At 41.6% G+C, this 20,150-nt stretch overlaps 1 protein-coding gene across 1 annotated transcript in view; it reads left to right on the plus strand.

Moving 5' to 3' along the window:
• Nucleotides 1-20,150, plus strand: part of camkk1a (calcium/calmodulin-dependent protein kinase kinase 1, alpha a) — a 70,049-nt gene that overhangs the window by 19,997 nt on the left and 29,902 nt on the right. The window contains exons 2-4 of the mRNA XM_074612142.1: nucleotides 5,714-6,170; nucleotides 11,701-11,748; nucleotides 15,553-15,606. Coding sequence (XP_074468243.1) covers nucleotides 5,835-6,170; nucleotides 11,701-11,748; nucleotides 15,553-15,606 — 438 coding nt within the window. The 5' untranslated portion in view covers nucleotides 5,714-5,834. The remainder of the gene's footprint in view (nucleotides 1-5,713; nucleotides 6,171-11,700; nucleotides 11,749-15,552; nucleotides 15,607-20,150) is intronic.

Here is a 20,150-nt window from a genome sequence, read left to right on the forward strand (position 1 = left end):
ATCTGTCAACTCAAATAAAGTTTGACTGTGAAACAGAAATGTGTTGTGTTGCTTACAAGTCACTATTTACTCCCTGTACTCTGCTACATGCATGACATCAAATATATATAATATATAAATATCATCTGTTTAAACAGTGTAATTACATAAAGCCTTTGTGAAAGAACATGTTATATTTAGATGATGGGAGTACATGAAGCCTGTTCTGCTGGTTCTTGCAGACTTTGCTCAAGTTAGGTTGAGGAGGAGAGACAGTGACGCGCTGTGGGCCGGGGTCAGCTACTGAAGGTTCTCTCTGGTTCGACCAGGAAACCCTTACATGGCTTGCATTTCTCTAATGACGTCAGAAGAGAAGGAAAAAAAGCGATTTTTTTTTCTGCACCCATTTCCGGACAAACGGAGGAGGAGAAAAAGAGAGAGGATGGTCTTTTATGATACTATGGTGGCCTGTAGACACACTGGGGACAGATATTGATGTTTAAAAGACATGGAAAAGTGCATTTTGCATAATAGGTGACCTTTAAAGGGAGATTTGTCAAGTATTTAATACTCTTATCAACATGGGAGTGGGCAAATATGCTGCTTTATGCAAATGTATGTATATATTTATTATTGGAAATCAATTAACAACACAAAACATCCATCCATCCATCCATCTGCAACCGCTTATCCCGTTAGGGGTCGCGGGGGGGCTGGAGCCGATCCCAGCCGACATTGGGCGAAGGCAGGGTACACCCTGGACAGGTCGCCAGTCCATCGCAGGGCTGACACATAGAGACAGACAACCATTCACGCTCACATTCACACCTACGGGCAATTTTAGAGTCCACAATTAACCTAACCTGCATGTCTTTGGACTGTGGGAGGAAACCGGAGTACCTGGAGAAAACCCACGCTAACACGGGGAGAACATGCAAACTCCACACAGAACAATGACATATATTTCCCAGAAGCCCTCACAGGTACTGCGTTTAGCATAAAAAATATGCTCAAATTGGAGTTTGCATGTTCTCCCCGTGTTAGCATGGTTTTTCTCCGGGTTCTCAGTGTGCTGACTTGACTATAACTTGCCCCAAACTGCATGTGATTTAAAGGGGAGACTCGTGGGTACCCATAGAACCCATTTTCATTCACATATATTTAGGTCAGAGGTCAAGGGACCCCTTTGAAAATGGACATGACAGTTTTTTTTTCACCATAATTTAGTGCAAGTTTAGAGCGTTATTTAGCCGCCTTCCCGACAAGCTAGTGTGACATAGTTGGTGCCAATGGATTCCTTTGTCAATTTATTCACTCTAACTTTAAAGCTGAGCCCACGACAACTTAAAAATAGCAATTTAAAGAAGAATTTAAGTTAAAGAAATAAGTGGCGTTAAAACAAATCTGCATTATCGCTCTAACTCTGACAGCACCAACTTGCACACATTGCATAAAAAATCCTAGTCGACCAGATGACGCTAGTGGCTGTATGTCTCCACACTGGTCATCATATGAGCACAGGCCTCTGACTAAATAACATACAGTACAGTACACTTTTCAATGGGTTTTTCATGTGTTATACAAATGCAAAAAAAAATGTCCTTGCAATGCTGATTGTCTTCCAATCACATCGCTGTAATCAGTGAACATTCAAAAGTTGATTGCCCTTGATCCTGATGAGCAAGGAGTTGCACTTCACTTAAAGAAGACAGCGAAGAAGAAAATTCACCGCTGCCTCCCGTCACCAAACGTATGCTTTCCACACGCAGCCGTGCCCTCTGCTCTCATCATATCTCTGTACTGCAGTTACGCAGATAAACACAGTATTTTTCAGGGCATAAATCACTGCAGGTCTGCAAGGTCAGGCGCTTGTATTGGATAAACTAGCAGGCTTTCAAGCTCCCTGGTGAATATACACTGATGCTGTGCCTGCACTTTGCACTTTGTCAAGGACCCCAGAGGACGTTAAGAACAGCATCAAAATACGAAGGACTGATATAAATGAACAAGTTGATGAATGATTTTCTTTGGGTGCATTAGGGTCCAGGCTTCTCTGCCTTTCTTAGCAGCAAATAAAGGATTTCATTTTGATTTTGGCCATGGATGTCTCTGTTTGCTGTCTGCTCACAACGGCATGATGACAGAGACAAATAAAAGCCGGGTTACGGGTGAAAGTGGTTCACTAATGGAGCCAAATGGAATCATTTGTTCGCCCTCTACAGCCCACTCACTCCTCTTACTGTAATTGGCTCGGCTGAAGCTCCTCCATCCAAACTAGTTGAGAGATGGCAGCTATTGTAAACACTTCATATTCAGATGTGGTTTTCAAGCTCCTCCGGTTTTAATCAGTCCATTTTCTTTTTCTTCATTTTGTTTACCTAATTAAAGAAAGATGTTTTTATATGAGCTTGAAATATTGATATGTGCTACAGCAACACCACATCTTGTTGAGAGAAAGCGTAAATCTTAATTAACCTTCCATTAACAGCAGAATACCAAGCAGTTCCGAACAAGTTTCAATTCCCTTTGTGTATCTCAGTTTTTATATTTCACGTTGTTATTAAACTGGAATTAAAGTAATAGTTAATGTTTGCTTCATCAAAGTATTTTATTACAGTGGCTACATGATAGCAATGATGGATCACACACCAGTCTTCTTCAGTCACACAATCACATATTCAGATGAGAGAATTAAAGCAGCAGTAGGCAGAATATTTTTGGCATCATTGGGCAAAAATCGCATAATAGCCTTTCAGCATTTTGTAATTCAAGTGTTCTGAGAGAAAACTAGACTTCTGCACCTCCTCATGGCTCTGTTTTCAGGCTTTAAAATATCCAGCCCGTGACGGGAGACTTTGGCCAATCACAGGTCATTTCAGAGAGAGAGCGTTCCTATTGGCTGTTTATTCAACGTAGGCAGCTGTCAATCACTCGCAAACTCTGATCAAACGGTCAAACTAGGCAGCACTGATCATCAAATATTAATTCATATTGTGTTACTGTAATGCCTATTTCTCGCCTTGAGAGACGATTGTTTGTTCAAAACAACAATGAAGAGGTTAGCATAGATGCTGCAACAGCATCAGTTACATCAGAACTGTTAGTTTGGTTGTTTTTTTCATCGAAATGAAGAGCAAAGAACGGCACCGAAGGCCTTTTTCTCCACGGCTTCGGCAAAACTTTGATTAACAGATGGTTCATCCAATCACCTGCCAAGTATTTTTTTAAAGTGCCTGCTCTTTTCCTAAACAGTTTCCAATGACGGCTTCTCAGATGGTTCTGTGTAACAAACTATCTGGCACGTTAGGTTAATATAGGCTGCCCTACATGCTGTAAAACTGCCCCACTGCATGCTGCTGGTGCCCCTGCCCCTCAGACAGCCTGAGTTTGCCACTGGTCGGTCATAGGATAACTAGGGTTCACTGAGCGCATGGCCTGTTTGTGTTCTGATAAACTATCTATAAATCTTCTTCTTGAGCGTCCTACATAAAATTCCCCACATAAAGAATATAAATGATAAAAGTGGTATTACAGTTAGGAAGCTACTTAATGTGTTACAGGTGCTAAATGCGAGATTGAGAGCTATTTCCTCCGCGCGGCTCTTAACATGACGACAGCTGAGCTCGCAGCTCACAGCTAATGGTGCTAACAGTGCAAAATACTGCAAAAATGCTGACAGAGCGAACCGTTTACCTGAGGGGGAAACCGGACGGTGGTTGCTAGAGAGGGCAGTTTCATCTCAAACATTTGACAAAATATTGAACCTAATTAAAAAGTGTCCTACATAATGACCATGTGTGGCTACCTGCTTCTGAAATTAATAACCAGACCACTGGTGCTCCTCCGCCTCCCACTCCTACTGTACCAGGATGCTGCGAATAATACAAAGCGGGCTGAATGGTGCTGCAGCGGCGGAGAGCAACCCGTTTCAAGAGACAGATGATCACTAGTTGTGATAAGAATTAGCAAAATATGACAGTTCCCTTTTTTTTCTTCTTTTTTTTTTTTCAAATGACTCAGCAGTCAAACAATGCTTTCCCTCTCGCTGCTGACAGTTAAAAGGATTTTTCTTGCACTCGCAATTTACATAGATTGAATAACAGCCATCTGAAATATGTAAATGGGCAAATGATGATTGACTGTGTGTTTGTGCGTGCGTGCATGTGTGTGGCTCGACATTCATGACAAGCCATTATACTTGTGTGAAGTAGAGACTTCATAGATATTTTTTTGTAATCAAATTGTTATAAAACATTTTATTATATTATTAATAGCAGTTACATTACAGGTGACACGTCTGTGCTCCTTTTAATGGTTGCAAATCACCCTACTTTCTGATGAAGTTCAGTTTTTGTGCAGAGTTCTTCATGTCATTATTTATCTGTTGTGTGTTAATATATGTGCCAGCCAAGAAGATGTCACTGGAAATAGTTTGGAAAAAGGATGGGCACTTTCAAGTATCTTCACTGTAGCTTTAAAACTGAACCCGCTACAACCTCCGAAAGATCGATTGCGTTAATACGTTAAAGAAATTAGTGGCGTTGAAACAAATGTGGGTTCACGTGTTATTAGTGCGTTAACTTTGACCGACCTACTTAAAACCATAAATGTGAATCTAATGATGTCGCTAGAAGAAAAGTCAGTGGACTGATTGGCATCCCTAGAGCCGTGCTACTGTAGCATGGCCCAAAATGTGATGCACTGCAGTTGGTACGGAGCCACGGCTGTGCGATGGCTGAATGAGTGTGACCCACCTGGACAAAGTGGAACACTGTGATATTTTTGAATATGAAGCTCTACCTTCCTGACACACTTCAGGAATAGCATAACATGGCCCATTTACTGACCACCTCTTGTCTAATACGCACAGAACTGTGAACTGAACTGACAAAAGAAAACAACTTATTCCTCTAGATTCCCGCTGTTGCAGAGATGGATGCTGTTTGTGTGCGTGTCCTTTCCCTTGGATGGCTGGTCACTTTGCATATCTGTGTTCTTCCATCTACAGAACAAAACCTGAACCACATGTAGAGAGCTTTGATATTCCCTCTCTGTGGCAATCTGCTGCTGACTTGATTTTCATTAGAGATGAAAGGGGAAAATGTCTGTGTATGCATACCGCGTGCACACAATACCTTCAGTCATTTTCATGTGTCAGTCCACCCACAAGCATTTCATGGGCATACAGGGAGCTGTGAGCGAGGGCATAAAGCAAAATTAGCAATGCAGCATTTGGGTTGGGTTTTATCAGGGGGACATTTATTTAAATTTATGAGCGCATGTCTACTGTAAATAACTTGACCCACCAGACCACCCACACACAGAGAGAGATAGTGCTGACATTTCTCTTTGATTAAACTTCAGTCTCACAGGTGCTCTCGCTGCACGATATGGCCAGACAAACATGATGACGGTGATGAAATTCAAAAGTTTTAATTTACACGTATTGGAAATGTAATTTTTCACATCAATTTGGGCTAGAAATACGGACAAAATCAAAGTTTACCAGTTTAAGTTGATATAAAGAGACTATTTTTTGTGGGTAATGAGCAGCTTTTAGACTCAAGACAATTCTAGAAAAGAAAACTGCTTGTAATGTGGCTATGACGGAGATATATTGAGCCAGTAAAGGCAAATGTTGTTGAGCTAAAATTATGAATATATGCAAATATTGTTGATCAACTCTTCTTACTGCAGCAGACTGAGCTCACAGCCTCTCTTTCTGTCTTTCCAGCTCTGGTGGGACACTGAACGCCGCGACCGGAGGCTGGCCCAGGTCACGTTGATGCTGCTGGGCGCTCCCCTTTACTCTCCCCGCCACCTGCTCCAGCACCGCTCCCACCTCCCCGCCCGCCATGGCTATGAGCAGTGACCCTGGCCGCGAGAGGCTGGACCCCGACTCTGACAAACAGATCGGCAGTCTCGCGAACGTCATGGCTGCCATGACGACGAAAGACTCGGAAGGCTCTGCCAGTGCCAACGGCGTGAGGAACGGCGGGGCTCAGCAGGACGTGGCTCAGGCCAAGAGGACGCATGCGACGCGGCCTCACCTCACTGGGAGGAAGTTGTCGCTGCAGGAGAGAGGCACCTACCTGTCGTCAGGATCCGGAGGAGGATACACGAACATATCCCCTCGTGTGGCTCGCAGGCCCACCGTGGAGTCTAAACGCGTGTCCATATCAGACGCCCAGGTGAGGAAGTGATTAATATTCATTAGTAATCATTAAATAATCATCAAAGCTACACGAGCAATTATAGGTTTTCCATTCAGCATCATTATGTTTGAGATAAATAGAAGATATCAAGGCAGATACTGGCCAGAGTGTAGAAAAATCCAAACTTGAATCTTTAACCTAAAACACACGTAGCCTCTAAAGTTACCGTCATCTGCGGCCCTCTGATTCGGACGTTGGCTGATATGAATCTCTGCAGTTGGGTGTGACAGGTGGCGCCAGCAGGGAGCGAAACACAAACAGAGAAAGCAGCTCCGTCGGGCTCGTGAGAGCAGTTGTCATAACGAGACACGTGCACCACACAGTATAGATCAATATCTCTGCATTGTCACCGAAGTAAAGAGGAGCACAAGGCCATGGCAGGGAGAGAGAAGCGTGAGGAGGTGTTGTACACTAGTCTCCCATTAGCACCCATCATGGAAACATGCCTCTGTGTATTAGCTGATTTATGTTAATGCATCATTATCCCAGCTTCTGTCACTGATGTGCAGCATATATAATACTCCGTGCACTGCACTGAGCGGATTGCACTAACACGTGAGAGCATTTTGTTCTGATGTTGACTTTGAGCACCTTTGACTGTTTCATCAGACAGACATGACATGCATGCTGGCCAGCACTGTGCTGCTGGATACACCATTAAAGAAGTGAAGGGTGGAGGTGGGGGCAGCTAATGATTTTCCAGGGAAATCGTTTGGAGCCTATCTGCTTTTTTTCCTGTGCTCACATGTCTGTTTGATTAAACGATAAGAAACTTGATACAACATTGGTGACAGCTAATGCGTTTCTATTGAATTTTACACACTGTAGTTTTAGATTCAGGCTGTTCTAAAGTTACACAGTCGCCTGTCATCCTCTCGCTGGCTGTTATGCTGAAAACTTCACATGCTTGTTACATTTCTGATATTTTTTACTGCACATTCAGTAAAGAAGGAGATGGAGTGTTGGAGGGGTTAAACCTCTGAAACCACCTGCTTCATCGCCTGCTTTCCGGGGTTTTAGGGAGGCAAGTGTAAGCTGTCAAACCCACAGTGATAGACGCACCATATCAAAGCTGTAGGTGAACTGGATGCAGCCTTAAGCCTAACCGCATTGGTTTCAATTAGGGCTGGCAATCTTAAAATATGTAATCTTGATTAATTGCATGATTGTCCATATTTAATCATGATTAATCGCAAATTTTGTATCTGTTCAAAATGTACCTTAAAGGGAGATTTGTCAAGTATTTAATACTCTTATCAACATGGGAGTGAAAAAATATGCTGCTTTATGCAAATGAGTGTATATATTTATTACTGGAAATCAATTACCAACACAAAACAATGACATATATTGTCCAGAAACCCTCACAGGTACTGCATTTAGCATAAAACAATATGCTCAAATCATAACATGGCAAACTGAAGCCCAACAGGCAACAACAGCTGTCAGTGTGTCAGTGTGCTGACTTGACTATGACTTGCCCCAAACTGCATGTGATTATCATAAAGTGGCATGTCTGTAAAGGGGAGACTCGTGGGTACCCATAGAACCCATTTACATTCACATATCTTGAGGTCAGAGGTCAAGGGACCCCTTTGAAAATGGCCATGACCGTTTTTCCTCGCCAAAATTTAGCGTAAGTTTGGAGCGTTATTTAGTGTTCTTCCCTGAAAAGCTAGTATGACATGGTGCCACCTTCACTCTAGCTTTAAAACCGAGCCCACTACAACCTCCGAAAGCTTTTTTTTTTAGCTTAGAACAAAAGCTAACCTGGTTTTGTTACCTTTGGACAGAACCAGGCTAGCTTTTGTGCTAAGCTAAGCTAACCAGCAACCAGCTGCTGGCGGTAGGTTCTCATTTAGCGTATAGACATCAGAAAGGTGCTGATCTTCTAACACTCAGCAAGATGAATAAGCTGAATAATGTCAACCTATGACTTTAAAACTGTCCCTATGGTGACAGTTGTAGATTACTTCTGAATAATGGTGAGTATTATTATATATATAATATAGGAAATACGTGGCTGAATGAAAATATGTATCTCTTTGTGCTAACCCAAGAGTATCCTGTGGCTGCCAAATCTCCATTTTCCTCCGACTTTCTCCAATTCAGAGTGAACATTAAATATTCATGACATCTGCCAGGATGTGGAACCCCTCTGAATTTAACAGACTGCTGCCACAGACTCGCAGACCTGTCATTGTGTCCTTTCCTATCTGAAAATGGAGTTGCAGCTTCTCGCAATGAACCGTAAAAAGGACTCGTGTTGCTTGTATTTTCCTGCTCTCCCTGGATCTACAGTGTGACACAGCAGAGAGAGAGAGGGAGAGAGAAACATTTCTTGCATGCACAAACATTCACTGTTACTTTATATTACTGCACTTTCCACAATCGGATAATGTATAAGAATTACTCACATGCATTGTTTTCATAATTGTGTCACTTTCTGTTATATTCCCACCCTCATTATAGACCTAAACGTATCCTCCCTGACATTTTGGGAAGTCCCGTACTAAGCCATATAAACACTGTACGTATATAGCTTATATAATGGTTTAACTAAAGCACAGGAGATTCTTCTTTTGTTTTCTCTGTGTGTTGCAGGAAACTCTTCTTTGATTTCTCACTCCTGACTTTCTCATCTCATTTGTTTGTCACTATTTTATACACATGCACGTAGAATAATGTTCATCATTTTCTCTCCCCTCGGGATGTGGGGTGAATTTTTAGAACTAGGGCTGTCAAAGATAACGCGATAATTAACGCGTTAACGCAAATTTGTTTTAACGCCACTAATTTCTTTAACACATTAACGCAACGGCGGGCTCAGGTTTAAATCTAGAGTGAAGATCTTGGTATCATATTAAACTAGAAAACTAAGGAATCCATTGGTACCAACCATGTCATAATAGCTTGTCATGAAGGAGGCTAAACAACGCTCCAAACTTCCTTCTTATCGAATACTGTCAAGTGCAGCAGTAGTTGATACTGGTATAAAGCTAAATCTGTGTATGAATATATAGAATAAAGAGAGGCAGTCATCTTTCCTCCTTTCAGTTGATCCTCCTCCCTCATGCCATAAGTCAATTCTGCACGGTTCTTCCATTTGCACCCAACCCAAGGACGTATAACAAAACGTGTAATAAACCACATCCTCCTGCAATGGTGTCATTTTGCTACAGTCACGACACCGTTCTATCAAAATTCATTTAAAAAATGACAGGTTGAGGAAATGATTTTACACTTTAACAGGCTTTAAATACTATGAAACACAAGTCCCCATCACATTTTACATACTTCCTGAGGCAGGCAGGCTCATTATTCGTCATAAGAATGAAATGCATGGCCATCGATTTTTGAACCCCACAGTGACAGTGATGTATTTGTTGTGCACTGATATTGATTGTTGTTGAGTAATGGACGGAGAGTTTGGTGCAGATCAGACACAATGGAGGACATAGTGAAATGAGAAGGGAATCAGGGAGAGGAGAGGTGGGGGGTTTTGCATACTGAGGGAAAGACTGCAGGGCTGAGATGGAAAGCAAGAGTCTAATGTGAGAGCCCTCTAAAGATTTAATGTGGCCCAGTGAAGCATTTGAGTTTGAATGTGCATGTGCAGCAGATACATTTAAAGGAGCAGTGGGTAGAATCCAAGCACATATGATTAAAAAAAAGTTATTTTTATAAAACGGTCACTATATCCTGACAGTAGTGCATGAGACAGATAATCTGAAAAAAAATCATGTGCCTCTGTGTCCTCCGGTTCTCCTAATGAAATCTGCAAGATTTCACAGACCGGAGGAAAACAACCAATCAGGGCCGAGCTGGAGCCTTGCCGTCTCTGAGCAGCTGTCAATCACTCACGTACTCCGATCAAACGGTCAAACTAGGCAGCGCTGATCAAATATGAATCAATATTCTGTTACTGTATTGCCTATTTCTTGCATAAAATGTTTTCAGAAACACCTTGTAGTGTACTGTTTAGCTGTAAAATGATAAAGTTTGTGACCCGGCCGCCATGTTGAGATCAGTTGAGGAAATAACAAGCACCGCCCACCAGCCGGAGCAAACTTTCTCATTTTACAGCTAAACAGTGCACTACAAGATGTTTCTGAAAACATTTGAGGTGAGAAATAGACATTATAGTAACAGAATATTAATTCATATTTGATCAGCTCTGCCTAGTTTAGAGTTTGCGAGTGATTGACAGCTGCCTCCGTTGAATGAACAGCCAATAGGAACGCTCTCTCTCTGAAATGACCTGTGATTGGCCAAAGTTTCCCGTCACAGGCTAGATTTTTTAAAGCCTGAAAACAGAGCCACGAGGAGGTGCAGAAGTCTAGTTTTCTCTCGGAACACACAATTACAATATGCTGAAATGTTATTATGGAATCTTTGCCAAATGATGCCAAAAACATTCTGCCCTCTGCTGCTTTAATTCTCTCATCTGAATATGCTTTATTATGCTTTAAGGCGTTCTGCATGGCCCTCTTTATCCATCAGTCCTGACGGAGCATTAACTGCAGTGCAGCGCCCACTGAGCATGTGCTGGCAAACTGTGAACCCAATGGAAGTCCTCTCAGACAATCCCTCTTCTGCTCTTTTCTTTGGATTCTCCTCATTTGCCTTTCTCTTTATCCTCCGTCGCCCTATTTTCTTTATTATTTTCATCTCTTTTCAACCAATCAAAGCAAGCCATTTCTAAAAGTTCCACTGATTGCTTCACCTACCCAAAGCCCCATCTTCTATTCTCTCTCTTTCTCTCTCTCTCTCTCTCTCTCTCTCTCTCTCTCTCCCTCCCTTTGTCATAATCCCTCAGCTCACAGTATTTCACACCATCATACCCTACAGTGCATAACCCTCCAATGCACAATCCTCACATCTCCTGCAGCACCGTGCTCAGTACGAGCTGCATAACCAGCAGATTATGTAACCTGCTCTATAATGTCATATTTTTCTAAAATACCTTGCCTGGTGGCGAGTGAAGTCCTGCCCTACACCATGCAGTACTTTCAGTCTTGCCACCAGCGTGTTTTGTTACATCTCCTACATCCTCTCATTGCTGTAAATACGTCCCAGTATCAAGCCTCAGGCACTCGCTTCGCCTCACACACCCTCAGTAGACCCCTGTGAAATGCTCCCCACCACCACCACCGCCCCCCCGCCGTGGTCTGCTCTCCTCTGCTGTGCCCCTGGCTGACTCTGTGCTGTAGCAGTGGTTGCTATGGAACTGCAAATCAGCCATTTAAGCAGTAGCACTCTAATGGATTTGCAGACAGTAAACAGAAACTACAGACTGCATCGTTACCTACATCTCGGAAATAAATGACTCTCAACACGTACACACACACACACACACACAGCGGGGACGTTTTGTTCCTGCACCAAAGCTCAGGCCCTGTTTCTCTTTGCTTTGGATGATGAAAGCGTTCTTTCTGTCATATGTTTATGTTGATGATTTAGTTGCTCATGCATCTCCCCACTTTCTTTCCCTCCTCCCTCACAGGACTGCATCCAGTTGAACCAGTACAAGCTGAAGAGTGAGATTGGAAAGGTGAGTTTGGTGCTTTTCTGCCATTTGTTCAGTTTGGAGTGGTTTTTGGGAAAATAGCAGCAGCAGCTTCGAGGAGATCGACCCTGTGCTCAATTTATCTGTTAAGTGAGAAAAATCACATTCACAGCATGTGCACTCTAAAAGCTGCGAGTTGTCTTTGTTATTTTGCTTGCAGGTTCTTACATTTTACAAATAAAATATAATAGGCCTAGAAATAATAGAAAATATATATATAATGTAGACTGGTTTGTTTGGTATAGTTAGCTTTGGTTATATGCTACATACTTGAAAACTAGTTCAAAACAGACAGTAGGCTAATGTTATTTCATATTTTTATCCTACAATATCCTGCATTGTCGGCAACATCTACCTTTGTATCTACTCAAGTTTTCCTTTTCTAGAAATATGCTAATATTCTACTATACTATATATCTTGCACATACGGGTACTTTGCAAAAAGTCGAGGCCACGCCCCTTTTAGGGGAAAGAAAACCGAAGATTCCAGACGTCAATGCAGTTTGACGTATATTTGGATTGTAATTTCGACAGGTTCATATACATTCATCTCTTGTTATACAAACGTTTGTTTAATACACATGTCTAATAGTTATTTTGCAACCTTGTGTGAACCTGAGCGTTAGCGATACCTTCAGCGTTTTTGGATTTATTGTTGGTGCAACCAACTACCCAGCAACTCTTCAGCATAGCGTTATCACTGTTACCGGTTTGTTTAAAGTAGAAGTTTGGAGACATGTTTCAACTTCTTCTGTTTGCTCTGTTACCGTCTATGAGGGACACAGGATTGTTTTCCCCCAAAAGGGGGCGTGGTCATCATGAGAGCCTGCTCTGGATGACGTATTGCCGGTCTGATGTATTTTAGTACATGTGAGTCTCTCTGTTATTCCCCACTGGCTAGCTAATGGCCGCCGCCCTGCACTGTGCTCATACGGCGGTTACCGCTGATAAAGCCCTCGCGACCCATGGCATCGTCACAGAGGCGTAGCGCCCGACCTCTGGTTCCCCCCCAAGTTAGCACTGTTAGCTCTGTCAGCACTTTTTGCACTGCATGCTGTTAGCACCATTCGCTGCTAGTTGCCAACTCAGCTGTCTCCATGTTGAGAGCCGTGTGGAGGCAATAGATGAGCTCTGAATTCTGTATTGAGCACCTTTTAAGCAGGTAATGTGTAAAACTTTGGGATCACCAAAGTCATTGGGATTCATCATTTGGGGACTATGAATGTCTGTACAAAATTGTATGGCAAGTCATCCATTAGAGATATTTCAGTCTGGACTGAAGTGGACGGATCGACCAACACTGCAATACAGAGAGTCACACCTCTAGCATGGCTAACAAAGTGGAAAAGTCACAGTGACATAACACTAGATTGGGTATCGTGAGGAGGAGGAAATAAAAACCGAAACGACAAAATTCAAAGTGTGCAATAGAACTAATATTGTATGTTACACTATTTCAAACTTCACAGAGGACTCTGAGCTGCAGCATCACTAAATCTGACAGCCCACCACATCGACTCAAGTTTTGCATTTCAAAAAGCGACGCTTTATCAAATTTTAGCAAATATCTCTCACCTTAAGCGACATTCTTGAAGTTAGGATTCCACTCTCACCTATTTTATTTTTATTAACTGATGACTCCTCTTTAAATCTGTCTTTGCAACAGAAACGTATTTTATGGGCTGGTCTCACTGCAGCCAAGAAAATGCTGGCCTTAAGATGGCAACCACCGCACTCCTTGACTAGACAACAGTGGACTAACTCGATGTTAGAAATTATCTTGATGGAGGGGTCCGTGGCCCGAATGCACGGGGATGCAGCTTACAATCTAGTTAAAGATAAAAACATAGCGTGATCGACAGTAACTTTGACTTTTTTTTTTTTTTTTTGTTTTGGGGGAAAGAGATCAGGGGTGGGGGGGTATTTAGGGGTCGCCTTGGGAAGGGAGGGGGGACATAGGGTTGTGCATTAGACCTGGAATGAGGGCTTTGTATATGTACCTGTGTATGGGGAGAGGGGGATGTATAAAAGGGATAAAATGAATGATATGTAACATCTTTCTCTATATCTTTTCAATAAAAAAGAATTGATCACAAAAAAAAAAGCGACGCTTGGAGATAAACACTTTTTGTGGTTAACACTCGGGGGAATTCACTGTGGCAGCAACAGAGATGGAAATTGAAAAACTGGCAAATTAAACAGTGAATCGCCGTTTTTGGATTGGCAAACAGCATTCTGAGGGCTTATTAACAGCAGACATATTGATAGATATTAAAGTAGTAGAGGAGAAAATGTCAGATTGATGTTTATATGTTCAAATGTTCAATTTTGTTTTCAGAGATGAAGTGATAACAAACCATTTCTAGTTAGAAAACATAGTGAATGTTAGGCATTAAAGCAGCAGTAGAATGATTAAAAGACAGTTATTTTTATAAAACGGTCACTATATCCTGACAGTAGTGAATGAGACAGGTAATCTATCTGAAAGAAATCATCATGTGCCTCTGTGTCCTCCGGTGCTACGAATGGAATCTGCAAGATTTCACAGACCAGAGGAAAACAACCAATCAGAGACGAGCTGGAGCCTTGCCGTCTCTGAGCAGCTGTCAATCACTCTCGAACTCCGATCAAACGGTCAAACTAGGCAGCGCTGATCAAATAGGAATCAATATTCTGTTACTGTAATGCCTATTTCTCACCTCAAATGTTTTCAGAAACATCTTGTAGTGTACTGTTTAGCTGTAAAACCCGGCAGCCATTTTTAGATCAGTTGAGGAAATACCAAGCACCGCCCACCCGCCGGAGCGAACGTTCTCATTTTACAGCTAAACAGTACACTACAAGATGATTCTTGTTTGTGCATGTGAGAAATAGGCATTACAGTAACAGAATATTAATTCATCAGCGCTGCCTAGTTTGACCGTTTGATCGGAGTTCCAGAGTGATTGACAGCTGCCTCCGTTGAATGAACAGCCAATAGGAACGCTCCCTCTCTCTGAAATGACCTGTGATTGACCAAAGGGCTAGATTTTTTTAAAGCCTGAAAACAGAGCCAAGAGGAGGTGCAGAAGTCTAGTTTTCTCTCAGAACACTTGAATTACAATATACTGAAAGGTTATTATGGAGTTTTTGCCCAATGATGCCATCAATATTCTGCCTACTGCCACTTTAACACTGTGGAGAACAATCTACAGCGGAAACATGAAGGCTTTTGATTGGTGACATTTGTAAAAAGAAATCACACGTCTTGCGTGTGTTGACTAAACCACACAAATGGATTTTTTTGTCTGTAAATAAGACCAGTTTTTTCTAATCCTGAGTCATTTTACCATCAGCCAGCTGGCAAATTTGGCGGAACGAGACATCAAAGGTGATATAACTCTGCTTTATTTAATTCGTATGAGTGTTTGATCGGCTTTTCAAGCGGTTGTGTTACTTGTTTGCACTTATCAGAGAAGAAACCATACTAGGGAGGAAAAAAATGGATTATGATGGTAAACACACACATCCTGGGGCTGTGTGTGTGTGTGGGAGGAGCCTTTCTGTGCTGCCAAAGAATAAAAAATGTTGTTTTTGAATGGAAACTATGCTGCCTTCAAAACATTCTGTCAGTATGATGCTGCCGTCTGCTCTCAAAGAGAAGCCTCGAGGAATCAGTTCTGTTGTTTTAATATGAGCTGAACCACAAAACGCAGGTTTAACATTGAACCCTCGTTGAATAAAATGTGTTGCTGTGATGAAGTACGTCCTCGTATGAAAAATAAATCTCTTTGTTTCGTTGCATTGCAGGGCTCCTACGGCGTGGTCAAACTCGCCTACAATGAGGATGACGACAAACATTATGTAAGTCAGAGCAATCATTTTATACATCTGTGGTTTACATCATCTCAAAGCTGGGGGGATTAATTTGAGATGCAGCTCGGCACTGTGTCAAGTTGTTCTAGTCATAAATCAGAACATGATTCCATAAAATAAATTGTGAAAGTGTTTAAGGGCTTAGAACATTATGATAGAAGTATATAATGGTCATCCCCATGCTCTATTATGTCTCATACATTGTTGCAGCAATTTTTGGGTTGACACCATTTGTTACACAGATTTGGTGCTGAATTTAACCACTTTTTTACCACTCGATAATTTATAAAAATGATCAGTAATCCCTCCAAAATACCACATTAAGACACCAAGACCTTGAGGAACACCATAAACAAATCCATGCTGTGATTTGGGATCAAAAACTTTTGACATTTGGAGATTTCTGCAAGAATTGCATTTTTCTGCGATTGGATGGCGAGCGCTTCTGTTCTGGAAACTGCTCAGAAACCCCCTTATTGTCAATGTACCCAGGATTCCAATTCATCCTCTGAATGCTCTAGGTCTCTAGTTTGATCCATCCATCCTCTGAATGCTCTAGGTCTGTAGTTTGATCCATCCATCCTCTGAATGCTCTAGGTCTGTAGTTTGTGGCTGTAAAGTTTCATGAGGCTGTGATTATCCTAAAGGTCACCACAGCTCATTTTATACAGTGAGGTCTAGTTTACAAAAAATGGTCTCACTACATAGGATCACATTGGAGCCAAAAGAGTTTCAGCTTTACAGTGATACCAAATTTATGCGATTCCAAGACTGTCTAGGGACCCCAGTATGCAGAAATACTCAAATACACCATTTTAGAATAGGCGGAAATTAACATATATACTGCATTCAAATAGCTGATTCAAAACTGCATGTAATTATGATAGAGTGGGCATGTCTGTAAAGGGGAGACTCGTGGGTAATTGCCATGCCAGTTTTTCCTCGTCAAAATTGAGTCTAACCTTTGAGCGTTATTTAGCATGACAAGGGTGTTTAACAGTGGATTCCTTAGGTTATCTAGTTTCATATGATATCTTCCCTCTAGCTCTAAAACTGAACCTGCTACAGCCTCTGAAAGACAGTAAAATCGGTCGGGATCGAGGGTCTCAGAGGGTTAATAACTGAAATGCTGCCCCCATCTGCCACACAGCCGCAGTTCTGCTCTGAGTTTTCATCAAGCCTCTCAGCTTCTATTGTCTAGACAGAAGAGCTTTACAGGATCTCATCAGTGCTATTGATTTTTTTTCCCCCACCTTATTTCTTAGCTGTGAGTTTTCCATCCCTTCAAATTGCATCAGTTGCCTTGGAAGAAACTTGGAAATGGAAGTTTCTCGTGGCGCTTAAAGTGCATCCAAGCCCTGTATAATGTATCTTCAAAGCAGCGCTGCTGTTGCTCTGTGCGTCTGGTAGCTGCTTTGAGGTCAGTTCACGAGGGACAGTGTGGATATGAGCCGGCACGCTGAGATGAGGTCATTTTAGGCGTTCCCATCAAGGTGATTTGTTCCCTTAAAACCTCAGCAAGCCCTCCAAATATAAGCCATGTTTGTATTTGAACACAACTAAGCTGCCCTGTACAGTAACAACAATGAAAGTGTTTGTTTAGATGAGTCATGTCGACTTAGGCTGCCAACCCTGGATGGGTTTAAGATGCACTTTTGAACTGGAGCCAGGAAGAGCTCGCAGCTAAACACAACCCGGCATTAAAACGTTGGCTTGTAAATGGGCCGATGCGGCATGGTGAACAGCAGGAGTTTACGTAAGGTCGCAGACGAGTCCTGCAACATGAGTGAAATATTCTAATAAGGGATTTAGACTTTCCCTTTGGAGGAATAATGGCATGCAGCTTTGAATAATGTTGACCTACAGAGCTGCAACCCTGTCTACTAGAAGTTCCGTCTATATTCTACAAATTGGCAGCAGTAAATACGGTTTGTAAGAAACATAATGCTGCCCACATTGTGTTGTATTTTAGGAAACTTTTTTTAACTATCATATCTAGCAAGTGGTAAAATGTTGATACTCAACATACCAGCAAAATGTTAACCGACAAAGTACATTTTCAGTTTTCCTACAATATATGCTTGTCACGGTCTTGGTTTAGTATTGGAAAGATTGATTTGAAGCACAAAACACATGTTTACTTTATTAACACGTAACTAAATTATATATATTCTTTCCCTAACCTTAAAGGGGCATTCCTCCAATTATACACATGGTTTAATAATGGTTTAATGGCAACTGAGTCGAGAATTAGATCCATCAACTGTTTATCTAGATGCATCCAACCCCTAATATTCACATAACGTGGTAACATAAAGTAGTGGATGGAAACCAGAGGAATCCTCCGGGTCTGAAAAGTGAAGCCAATGCTGAAGAGCCTTAAACTTGCATTCTTTCTAACAGCCAGCAGGGGGCGACTCCTCTGGTTGCAAAAAGAAGTCTGATTGTATAGAAGTCTATGAGAAAATTAGCCTACTTCTCACTTGATTTATTACCTCAGTAAACATTGTAAACATGAGTTTATGGTCTCAATCGCTAGTTTCAAGTCTTCTTCAATACAGCATGATGTTCATTTAGTAAATTATGGTCCCATTCAGAGTCAAATGGACCATAAAGCAGGGGATGATTTAGGGCGTGGCTACCTTGTGATTGACAGGTCGCAACCACGGCGTTGTCCGGTCTGGGAGTTGTTTTCAGTTTCAGTTCATGAAAGTTAATTGTAATGTCTTATTCCACGTTCAGTTGTACTTAGCTCCACCCTCTCGTGTCACTTGTGGTTGCAAACAACCAAGATGGCCACGGCCAAAATGCCGAACTCGAGGCTTCAAAACGGCAGTCCACAAACCAACGGCTGACGTCACGATGACTACGTCCACTTCTTGTATACAGTCTATGATGGAAAAATATGTTACTTAACATTTTCTTTTGCAGATTTTCTAGAAATTTTGGTTAAAATTTGTGCTACATGTGGATGAAAATCTGACTGAAGTGCTCTACTTTGTACACCCACCTTCCACTCAGTCCTCCTCTACTGCACGATGCATAAATGTAGCTCCTAGAAAAAAAAGTTGTCCTTCAAAAAATGTTTCCTTATGAAACAGAATCAGCAAAACACGTAAGTAGTATATAAACATATTTTCTCGGAGACTGTATTGCAGTATTCGAGAATCCAGGTGCAAATGGAGCCTCAGAGATTTCCCTTTAGTCAGAATCACCCAGTCTGAGAGCACAGATTCCTGAAAATGCAAAATAAGTGCAGACATACAGTATATGTTGCTGTGCATTTAGTTTTCTTGTTAGCGTCTTTGTTTCTGCACTGTGAGGAAGCGTTCTTGCATTTGATGCTGATTGTTGGCTCTGATGGTAAATGTTACCTTCCGGGACAGACTGGGGCTCATTGCAGGCTGACACATCTGAAATAACAATGACAGGAATCAGGAGAGGAGGAGATGAGTAATGACGGAATGGAAGGGTGATTCTATTTCCTGGCAATCTGAGGAGGTTTCACACAAAAACTGATTGGATATTTGCATGCAGAGCATCTGCGGCATGAGCCCACATACAGTATGCACAAATGTCATCTTGGTAATCTTTTTAAAAAGATCAAATGAGATGAATGTTTGTGAAATAGGATTGACGTTTTGAAATGACGTGTTTTCTATATTAAGTTGTAGCACCTAATGTTGATGCCAGGTTCTCAGCCTTGGCACCAACATCGTAAGGAAGACACTGAATATTTATGTTGATGAAGCAGCAGTGGTCAGTTTTTTAAGATGAATAAAAATGGCTTGACGGCCACAGGATACAGATCAAATAATTTTATATTTTAACTAAGGCTGTCAAAGTTAACGTGATAACGCGTTAACACAAATTAGTTTTAATGCCACTAATTTCTCTAACGCATTAATGTAGCGGACTCAGTTTTAAAGCTAAAGTGGAGATATTGGCATCATATAAAACTAGAAACCTGAGGAATCCATTGGTACCAACCATGTCATACTAGGTTGTCGCGAAATTATGATACATTTTGGTGAGGAAGAACTGGCATGGCCATTTTCAAAGGGGTCCCTTGACCTCTGACCTAAAGATATGTGAATGAAAATGGGTTCTATGGGTACCTACGAGTCTCCCCTTTACAGACATGCCTACTTTATGATAATCACGTGCAGTTTGGGGCAAGTCATAGTCAAGTCAGCACACTGACAGCTGTTGTTGCCTGTTGGGCTGCAGTTTGCCATGTTATGATTTGAGCATATTTGTTTATGCTAAATGCAGTACCTGTGAGGGTTTATGGACAATATTTGTCATTGTTAATTGATTTCCAATAATAAATATATACATGCATTTGCATAAAGCAAGCATATTTGCCCACTCCCATGTTGATTAGAGTATTGAAAACTTGACAAATCTCCCTTTAAACTACATTTAGAACAGATAAAAAATGTGTGATTCATTTGTGATTAGCCATGATTAAATGTTGTAATCGATTGACAGCCCTAGTTTTAACATAAGTGTTGGAAACCACTTGGCTT

The sequence above is a fragment of the Sebastes fasciatus genome, chromosome 16 (genome assembly GCF_043250625.1).
Source record: "Sebastes fasciatus isolate fSebFas1 chromosome 16, fSebFas1.pri, whole genome shotgun sequence".
Lineage (NCBI taxonomy): Eukaryota > Metazoa > Chordata > Actinopteri > Perciformes > Sebastidae > Sebastes > Sebastes fasciatus.